A 9,985-nucleotide genomic window follows, 5' to 3' on the forward strand; every position below is an offset into this window, starting at 1 on the left:
CACCAGCAGGCGAGTGATTTTTCCTCTTAGCACCAGGCCAGCCCCTCCTGCCAGCCTCCAGCGCCTGACCTGAGCACCACGCCTGAGAGCGAGAGGGAAGAACGAGAGACTTGGCGAAACCACACCGCAGCGCGTCTCCCAGGGCCTCCCAGGTCTGCTGGGAAAGCTGCCCCCCAATGGCTACATCTGCCGGCGGTGGGTGGGCTCGTCAAGCTGCCCTCAGAGGCCTGGGATTCGTCCTCGCATCCGGGGTCTCCCTGGAAATGCAAAGCTCGCGTGGCAGCAGGCGTCCCAAAGACCTGGTCATACATCACGCACAGGGTGTTATTCACAGCAGCCAGAATGTGGGCCCTGCACAAGCGGGTTTGAGGGATGAACAAACAAAATACAGTGTTTATCTAGGGACACGCTTCAGCCTCAAAAGGAAGGCCGTCTGCACAGCGGCTCTGCGCGCCCGGCTCGGAGGTGTCACGCCCAGTGAAGCGAGCTCAACACTGTGAACCTCGCTCACTGATGTGGGTGCCGCTGCTTCTGGGGTCTCTGCAGGAGTCTCTGCAGAGAGGACACATCTTCATACTTCCCTGTGTCCCCTCCTGGCCCCTCAGGTATTTGTCCAGGAAGGGACTCTTCCCGGGACCCCCTGGGGTTCTGGGCATCTCAGAAGCCGACAGGTGCATTTGGAAAAGATCCCAATAGCGGCCCCCAACCCGTTGAGATCCCCTGGAGAGAAGGGGCCCCCGCATCCGCCTGGAAGTCTCGTCCAAGGCTGCACCTCAGCACCAAGCAGAGCGGGCACTGCAGAAGGTACACAGACCGGGCTGCATTTACAAGGCTTCTCTGCTCAGTGCGTGCAGAAAGAATGGAGCTTGTTGGTGGGGGGTGAAGGACGTGTCCCCCGCCTCAGCTCAGAGATGTGGGCCCATCACCTACCAGACCAGCATCAAGCAGCAGGAGACCTTGCGGATGGCTGGGGTTCGAAAGAGGTCCAAGATGGAGTTGGAGGTGCGGACGCTTGCAAATTCGCTCTGGATGAAGGAGCTCACCACCTGGACCAGGAGCGTGTGACCAAGGGAGGGCGGGGACTGGGGCACTGGCTCTCTGCTAGGATTCCTCCCCCCTTGGGGGAGCCAAGGTCAGGGTCCCGAGGATGGCCGCCCCGTGCCCTCGCCATCCCGGGACTGGCCGGATGTCAGGTGAGCCCAGGACCCTGCGCTGCCGCTGCTTAGACGGAACCAGCCACCTGTGCCCGCGCGGGCACACGCCTGTCCTGGTCCCGGGACTCTGCATGGCCTCGGCAGAGAGCTCCTAAGCAGGTTATGTGACGCATCCAAACGTCAATTTCCCCATTGACAAAAGTGAGGCACTAAATGCCATCATGTACATAAACCCCGGGCTCGTGCCTAGCATGGGGCTCAGTCAATGGCACCAATTGCTAATCAGTGATAAGTGATTAGCAATAAAGGACAAATAGCCTACAAATGTGACAAGTGGCCTATAAGTGGGAGTCATAACAGATAGTGATGGGAGGTACAATAAATGGTGTGTTTGTTACCACGGATTCCCTGGTCATTTCATGTCATGATTTCTGCTTTGACACGTGTGTTGTGTGCCTTATTTCAAGTTCGGCTCCATGCCAGCGTGAGCAGACAGGTCGCCGGTGAACAGGTTGACGAACAAAGCAGTGGAAGGTGTGTCCTGATCACATGTGTCCTGATCACACGGTCATTGGGGGGCTGACCCTCCCCACATCTGTTCATTCCCGGTGTCTTCCGCTGGAGGGTGGGTGAGGGCTGGAAGCAACTGAATCCGAGCTCGGCTCGGCTCGAGGCTGACAAAAAGACCCACGACCCTTCACCTCCCCCACCCCCGCCTACCTCCCTGGTCAGCCGCTCCCCTTCCTCCTTCCGCCCGTTCATGGCCGCCACCTTCCGCAGGTTCTGCACCGCCAGCTGGCACTTGCCCTGCAGGAGGAGCCACCGGGAGGACTCTGGAAGCCACCTGGAGCCCAGAGGTGACGTGTGACCTGGAGCTGAGCGCAGCCATGACATCTCCCCAGCCAAGTCTACCTTCCTTCACTTTCCGGACCCTAAAACCAGCAGAGCGGCCCGCTGGCTGCAGACATGGGGTGACAGGGGCCTGCTTACGGTCCTCCCAGGAATCCTGGTGGGTGATCAGAGGCTACGAGGCACCTGGCTTCCACAGGTCCGGTTCTGACCTGGTTCTGACCTTAGCAGGTGGCCGTGCACATGGACCACTCCCTGGGCTGGGTCCGTACCCCCCGAAAATGCCCTGGGGCTGAGGTGAGGTGCGCCGACCGAGGGAAAGCCCTCGGTCTGCTCCGGACCGGCACCCTAATGGAGTCTACCAGTGTCCCGATAGCCAGGAAGGACACCTGGGCCCGGCGCCCCTGGACCACCTGCCCGCCTCGCGTCCCCCCATGCCCAGCGGGCCCAGGCCACTGTGCATCTCAAGCAGGTAAGGGAGAGGGGAGGGCTTGGCTCACAGGACACCCCCCACACCCCCACTTCATCGGGACATACCAAGAATACAGGAAAAAGACGAGGAACGGGACAGAGACGGCAAACTGCAGCCACCGCCAGGGGCGGATCAGGTAGGCCGTGCCGGCCAGGATGAGCTGGCCCAGCGTGAAGGAGAAGCCCAGCAGGACCCCCGCCACGGTGCGGCCCCGGGTGGGCATCCACTCCACAACTGCGGAGAGACGCAGCCGCTGTGGGACGCGGCGCCCCGCCTCTGCCCACCGGCCCCTTGGTGACGGTGCCGCCCCCAAAGCCCCCAACCCGCCAAGGCGTCCCCGACCTCCTCCCCAGGCCCAGGCTGCGGGTGGGCCAGAGAGCCAGTACCCGACTAAACCCTAACGCGTCCCAGGAAACCTTGATTGAATTGGGAAGGTTTTTCCCAGAAAGTTATAAAACACACAGGTAACTAACGTTAACAAACTTGACTTTCTAGAAATATGTATCTGGGAAATCAAAACCAGCCCAAACCAGCCCACTGTGGACAAAGTGAAGTCATCAGAAGGAAAGCCCAACAGGAGGGGCCGGCACGCCTGGCCCTGGGCGTTTCCTCGGAAGTCCAGGGGAAGAGCAGCGGGAGGTGAGGCGGCTGGCAGAGAGGAGCTACACGGCTTAGTTACAGGACTGTCCTGCAAATGGCAGCCGACCCCCCGGTTTCGCAGCAAAACCCCCCGGACTACGCGTGAGGAAGCAGAGGGCTTAAACCAAGCACTTTGCTCTCTGCTGCCCGGCCCTCCTCAGCGGCTCCACCCTCCAGCCTCCTCTCTGGCCTTCGTGGCCTGGGGGGCGCCTGTCACTGCCCACCCCAGGGGCGAGCTCATTAGTGCGGTTACCGCGGCCAGCCCTGAGAACCCTTGGCGCTGGGATGTGCGTGTCTGCGCCGCAGAGGCGGCAGGGTGGGGCCAGGCCCTTCTCTGGCACCTGTTTTGGAACCTCTGGCCTGGGTTCCAAAGGCTCCCCCCCGCCCCCCGTGAATATATTTTCCCAGCAGCTAAACAAGGGCCTGTGTGGGAGAAGGCAGGACCCTCGGAAAGCAGCCAGGGCGCTGGGCCCGTGCCCAACACGTGGTTGAGCGGAGACCAGGAGGCTCGCTGACTGCCAGCGCTGTGGGGGAGGTCACCCCCTGCGATTGTCCCCAGAGACCTCCTTAAAGCCACACTGCTCTGGGAAGTCTCTGGTGTGTTTGTGTGCAGGCATGTAGGGGTGTCTCAGTGTGGGTGTGGCAGGTGTCTGCGTGGCTCTGATGTCCTGTGCAGGGCCCAGAGGGAGGGCGGGGCGCCGCCCCCCGAGGCTGCCTCCACCCCAGGCTGCCCCCACCCCAGGCTGCCCCCACCCTGTTCCTCGGCAGTTTCCCAGCCCTTCACGTGGCCCTGACAGCAGGATTGTCCCTGGGGTACTAAGCCGCTGAAGTGGGCGCCTGCAGCTGGCGGCCCGTGTCCAGGGGGTCCTACCAGCTGGTGGGCCGTGTCCAGGGGGTCCTACCAGCTGGTGGGCCGTGTCCAGGGGGTCCTACCAGCTGGTGGCCTGAGTCCAGGGGTCCTCAGCTCTGCCTGGAACAGCCTGGAATGAGGCCTGACCTGTCCCCTTGGGTGGGTGGGACATCCCACCTGGCTCCCAGGAGCTGGGTGTCCACTCTGGTGCTAAGGACCACCTTTACCACCTGGTGAACCCCATCTTTCCTGAAGGCCACATCACTCAGGGCCAGCAGAAGCCCCAGGCACCACTGAGTCGTGTGTCCCTACGGGGATCCCACACAGAGCCTGGCACGAGTCGGGGCTAGGTGAGGGATCATGGCTGGTTAATTCGTGCAGGTACTGAGACTCAGCTTACAGGTGGACAAATCCCAAGCCGGGGCTGTGGCCCACTGCCCACCTGGCCGCCGCCTGAGAGCCGGGAATCCAGGACCCTGGTAGGAGGTTCCAGCTGAGGCCACTCCGTGAGAATCCCAAACCAGAGCGGCCGCTTCCTTGCCCAGGCCCCCCAGATGGACTCACCCAGAGAGAGGGAGTTGAGGATGATGCCGGAGAAGGTCATGCCCATCAGGAACCGGAAGGCACAGTAGGCCCCGAAGGAGCTGAAGTAGGCCGTGGCGGCCCCAGACACCGCCAGCTGCAAATACGACCAGACCAGCGGGGCCTTGCGGCCCAGCCTGAGCCGTGGACGCAGGGTCAGGGCCTGGGGCGGCAGCAGCTTCCCCGCGGGAGGGAAGCGGCCGAACGCAGCCCGAGAGGCCCAGGAGGGGCCTCGTTCCAAGACACTCGGACGCATTTACACACGCGCCCTTCTCTCACAGTCACACACCGACAGCCCGGCGGGGCCTGGGGCCCGCGGCCGTCCAGAGAGGGACCTCGTGGTGCCCTGGGTTGTGGCACGGCCACCCACGGCGCCTGAGCTGGGCCCACGGGGGGCAGTCTGGGGCTTGGGGCTGGAGCTGGAGAGGGCCCCCCAGAACCTGAACGGCAACAGTGAGAGTGGAGGTAGGAGGGGGGGTGGGGGGTCATCAGGCGCGGGTGGGGCCCCGGCCAAGCCAGCACCCGAGTTTCCTGCGCCTGTGCCGAAGGACCACTGCCCAGCCTGCAGGTGCTTCTGGTCAGTCCTGGCCCGTCCCCACAGCATGCACCATGGACACTAAGGAGGATGAGGAAGTCCCTGCCAGAGGGACACACGGAGGTCTCAAAGTGCAGGAAAAACAGGTGGAGAACAGTGAATTTGGGGTGCAGTGTTTCCACAGAAAGGGGTTGGGAGCTGTGCACACAGCTCAAATCATAAATGTCTGGAGAGACAGACACCAGGCAGCCCCTAGAAGTTACTGGGGTGCGGTGGTGGGGTACGATGCGAGAGGGACCCTTCTCTCGTGCTTCCTGAAATTTTTGAAACGGGTAAGAGTATGTTTTATCTGTTTAAAAACACATGTAGGGCCCCCTGGAGGTGCAGGGGTTAAAGACACAGCGCTGTCACGCTGTCATCAGCCACTAACGCAAGTTCGATCCCGGCCAGGGAGGGACCCACAGGGCGCAGCAGACCCCTCCTGTCTCCCCGCTGCTCCCCTCAGCAGTGTGTCTCAGTGGCTCCACCTATTCTGCTCCCAACTGTCTCTGGTGAATCCTCTCACCCCTACCCTGCACCTCTGGCCTGTACCCCAGTTGTGTGTGCATAAATAAATCTTTTTTAAAAAATAAAAAACACACGCATACAACTTTGTAAAGAAAATCAAGACTTCCCCCAAGACTTTCCCACCAGCCCTGGGGGGCTGGGGCCCGCAGGCTCACCTGTCTGCAAGGCTGCCAAACACAGCCGCACCCACCAGGACCCCGGCCATGTAGATGGACTGAGCCAGGTCTCGGAGGGTTCGGGCCTCACACACCAGATCCCACTGCAGGGGAGACAGGGCTGTCCAGTCTCGGCCTCTGGCCGCAGCCCCCCGTGCCGCCTGGGCCCACTGACCTCCATCACGATGGTGGACGGGAAAACACTGCGGTCGTAGGCCCAGCCGTCCTTGCAGCCCTCCGTGGCTGCCCCAGGGACGGAGGTGTTGGGGTGCAGGAGGGCCCACTGAGGTTCGGTGAAGCGCTGGCATGGCTCAGGGACCCCAAATCGGTCCAGGGGTATGGTGGCCCTCAACCAGGCCCCCGAGTCATTGGCGGTGGCCGCGGTGTGATTGGGGGGGCTCTGGCAGTGGTGGGGGGGCACGGCAGCCGTGAAGTTCTGCAGGAAGTTGTGGCAGGCCAGCAGGCTGCAGGGCAGCAGCAGCAGCGCCGTGTGGATGAGCTGGAAGCGGCCCACGCCACCCAGGGTGTCCAGCAGGTCTGTGAAGGCCATGGCCACGGCTGGACCGGGCAGCCTGCCTGCTTATGTAAAGGGGGGGCGGGCCGGGAGGTGGAGGATCAGGGCGGTAGGGGCTGCAGATGAACCGCTGCAGCTCAGAGGGGTCCGGTTACACCTCACAGGAGGCCTCGGGTGTCCCCACATCGGCTGGACTCCCGCCTTCCGAGCCCTTTCTGTTCGTGGCACTCAGTCTCAAGTCAGAAAGGTGAGGGGCCCCGGAGCCCCTCCAGCCTGCGACTGGCTCCCCTGCCCGCTGGCTCGCACGGGACCGCGCCGAGGGCACCTCGCACCCGCCCCCTTCCCAGGCTGGACCGGGAGAGGCAGCCCAGCCCCGTCGCCAGGGCCTAAATCCAGCCTGGAGCCTGAAATGCCACGAGGTAGATAAGGGGGTGCTGGTGATGCTGGCTGCTTGGCCCTACTCCTCCCCCAAATAAGGGACTTCACAGGAGACTCGGAAAAAGTCCTTAAAAATGCCCAGCTAGGAGGAAGGGTCTGCCCAGCACTCGGGCGCGGGTGGGGGCAGCCAGGCCAGTCAGAAGCACGGAATATGCCGACCCTCTTGTCCAACAGAACCATCGCGAAGAAGGCTCGAGTCCCCACACCCGTCCTCCTGCGGCCCCAACGGGCCCAGCTCCCTGGACGTGAGGTAACCCCTGTTCCTGACGTGCCCCGCCGGCCCCCAGGCCCCAGCCCGCCTTCTGAAGGCGAGGTGCAGGCTCGGGGAGGCCAGACCCGGGCTCGGTGGCGGCAGCATCCGGGCACTCGGATGCCGTACTTGGGGCTCCCTCAGCACCCCACCCAGGCTCCCACAGTCTTCGCTGTGAAAGTGCTGCCTCAGCCTGGGCTCCCCTCACCCCATCTTATCGCTGGCAAGAAGAGGCGGCTCTGCTGGAGACACTTACATAAGCCCCAGGTGAGGCCGTCACAGAAGAGTGTCAGACCCGACCTGAGGCTTTGCCCTGGGGAACTTCCTGGGGGGTCTGGCTTGTGTAAGTAGAGATTTGGGTTGCAGCGGGAGTGTGCGGGAGGCCGAGGTCACCCCCTGGGCCACAGGGAGGGTGCAGGGCAGCTCAGCAACGCAGCCCAGCCCCTGGGGCCCGGATCCCTGACCTCGGGGCTGGGTTTCCCAGCAGGGTGCCCCCGGGGTGATGGGCACCAGGAGTGGGGGGGCAGCTGGCAGGCCGTAGGGGTGAGCCTGAGCTACTGGCGTCCACTGGGTAACAGGTTTGGGGGGAAGCACACAGCAGAAACAGATGGGGTCGTTCCCTTTATTATTTGGGGTTTCTCTGCATGGAAACGAGACCCTCCTGTCCCACACCCAGGTGCTCTGACACCCCGTAACTGGTGCACCCGCCCCTTTAGTGTCCCCTTTAGTATCACCAGTATGAAAAAGGAGGGAAGTAGGCGAGCGCGGAGGCCTGGCCAGGCCGTGGGCTGCTTGGTGGCAGGCACCCTGCAAGATGAGGGGCGGGCCGTGGGGCAGAGGGGAAGGGAGAAGAAGCGGGGGTCGACCTGCAGGGCAGGGAGCAGGCGCTCGGCAGATCTGGGCGGTGGACACTGCGGGGCTAGTGGTTATGGCTGACGGTCAGCAGGTGAGGCCAGGAGAGGAGCTTCTGGAGTGAGGGCGGGGCCATCGAGGGGCCAGAGGCCTGGCCCTAAGCTCCTCCGGAGCCCATCCTGCGGCCGAACAGGCGAAAGCTGCCTCCCGCTTGGTGATGGCTGGGCCAGGGAGTCCCCGTGAGCCCTCGGCCGGGGGAGGCAGGAGGGTCGCACGGCTCCGCCCAGAGCTGATGACTGTGGCAAGGAGGGACAGGAGGGCAAGGCCACCTCCTGCTCTGAGGAAGGCACTTGCAGCTGGCGTGGCCTGCTGTGGCTGGGCAGAGGCGTGGCGCGGCAGACGAGGAAGGGCCGGGAGACAGCCGGGGGCCGAGCCCCTCATGCAAACATGGTCAGCTGCAACCACTGCCGAGCGGAGAGAGGGTCAGCGGGCACCAGAACCCCAAGCCCGGCCTCACTCGCGAGTCGGTGGGAAAGGGAGCCTCTGTTCTGGGAGCACCTTTACCCGGGGGAGCAGGCCGCTGGCCTCTCTCCCCAGACCCTGCGGCCCCACCGGTCCCTCCAGGGCTCAGGCGGCCCAGCGGTCAGGACCGGGCCCCCTGCAAGCTCAGAAAGCCCCTGCCCGTGCCGGGCAGCTCCTACCTTAAACAAATCGAAGGTCACCACTCCGTCTAGATCTGTGTCCAGAGCTTTGAAAAACCCTGTTTGAAAAAGGACGCCATGGCGGGGGAGCACCGGGGTGCAGGCAGGGCCAGCGCCCCCCACTCCCTACCGCCTCCCCCTCATCCCCACAGCACCCCAAGCCCTCTCAGAAGCCACCGCAGCCTGGAGGCGGCCCCTGGCTGGTGGACAGCCCCGCCCTGGGTCCTGGCTCTCAGTGCTCGGCGCCAGGGGCAGGCGCAGGGGCCCAGGGTCCGGCTCGGGGCGCAGGGCTGTGTGGGTGGCTGAGGGGGACGTGGTGTGGGCAGAGCTGCGGGCAGGGTCACTCACGGAACATGGTCTCCAGCCGCACGAGGCAGCACACGAAGTTGTCGAAGTCCACAGTCAGGTCAGGCTCCGAGTAGCGCGTGATGATGAGCTCGTACAGCTTCTTGTTGAGCTTGAAGCCTGGCCAGGGAGCAAGTGAGGCCCGGGGGGGCAAGCAAGGCCCAGGGGGCCGGGTGGCCCCGTGGCTCGGGGCCTGCAGACTCCTGGGAGGGTCAGGGGCTGGGGTGCGGGGCTGGGCCAGCGAGTGCAGGGCCCACGGGGGGCTGGGAGCCCCCAACAGCCCCAGGGAGCCATTTGCTGCCAACGTAACTCTGACACGGGACGGGGGTGAGCCAGCCCTCTCTCCGAAGGCTGTGGGGTGTGGCTGTGCCCCCGCTGTGTGACCCGAAGCCACTCCCTTTCCCTCTCTGAGCCACGCGGGGGGACAGTCCCTGCTAGGTGGCAGTGAGGGCAAAGGAGAAAGCTGAGGAAGCACTTAGCCCGGGAGCCACGGCAGGACGCCACTCGGCGGTCCCCCCCACTGCCCTCGCCACCCGGGACGAGGGCGGCCACCTGCAGCCTCGATGGCCATCCGCATCTCGTACGCGCTCATGCTGCCGGACTTGTCCAGGTCGAACTGCCTGAAGATGACCTGGGGGGTGGAGTGTGGGGTGAGGGCGCACAGCAGCCCCCTCCAGTCCCCCGCAGGGAGGGTGGTTGAGGGGTGGGGAGAAGCAGACACGGGGGTCAGTGGGAGGCACAGGTGACCAGCGGCCGAGGGGCGGGCTGCCAGCGGTGCCACCCACCAGGTAATTGCGGATGCGGTTCCACAGGATGTTGAACTCCACCAGGCCCAGCTTCCCGTTGCCGTCACGCTGGGCGACCATCAAGGAAACGCCGCAGGTTCAGCGGGGCACGGGCGTTGCATGAAGGGGAGCCGGGCACCCCGCTGCCAGGAGAGCAGCTCGAGGGGCAGGCGCCGGCTTCTCTGAGGCGGGCCCACAGGGGTGAGGGCAAAGGGAGTAGTCTTGGGGTCCCTGGGCTCTGTCCACCCCTCACGTGACACAAAGCCTCCCCCTCCCAGGCAGGCGCCTGCGGTGGGC

The 9,985-nt window shown here is 64.2% G+C and overlaps 2 protein-coding genes across 2 annotated transcripts in view; both read right to left on the reverse strand.

Annotated features, from left to right (window-relative positions):
• Positions 1-865: 865 nt before the first annotated feature.
• Positions 866-6,353, reverse strand: SLC22A20 (solute carrier family 22, member 20). The gene is made up of 6 exons (XM_004682635.2): positions 5,979-6,353; positions 5,804-5,907; positions 4,529-4,683; positions 2,541-2,709; positions 1,875-1,998; positions 866-1,046 (listed from the first exon to the last, which is right to left on the reverse strand). Exons 1-6 carry the CDS (start codon positions 6,351-6,353, stop codon positions 927-929), a joined length of 1,047 nt encoding a protein of 348 aa, XP_004682692.1. The 3' UTR covers positions 866-926.
• A 1,260-nt stretch (positions 6,354-7,613) lies between these two features.
• The window catches only part of CAPN1 (calpain 1, (mu/I) large subunit), a 20,196-nt gene continuing 17,824 nt past the window's right edge, over positions 7,614-9,985 (reverse strand). The window contains exons 17-22 of the mRNA XM_004682636.2: positions 9,891-9,919; positions 9,689-9,789; positions 9,456-9,534; positions 8,907-9,023; positions 8,559-8,617; positions 7,614-8,321 (exon numbers count right to left, since the gene is read on the reverse strand). Coding sequence (XP_004682693.1) covers positions 8,295-8,321; positions 8,559-8,617; positions 8,907-9,023; positions 9,456-9,534; positions 9,689-9,789; positions 9,891-9,919 — 412 coding nt within the window. The 3' untranslated portion in view covers positions 7,614-8,294. The remainder of the gene's footprint in view (positions 8,322-8,558; positions 8,618-8,906; positions 9,024-9,455; positions 9,535-9,688; positions 9,790-9,890; positions 9,920-9,985) is intronic.

The sequence above is a fragment of the Condylura cristata genome, unplaced genomic scaffold (assembly GCF_000260355.1).
Source record: "Condylura cristata isolate star-nosed mole 26May11 unplaced genomic scaffold, ConCri1.0 scaffold00015, whole genome shotgun sequence".
NCBI lineage: Eukaryota > Metazoa > Chordata > Mammalia > Eulipotyphla > Talpidae > Condylura > Condylura cristata.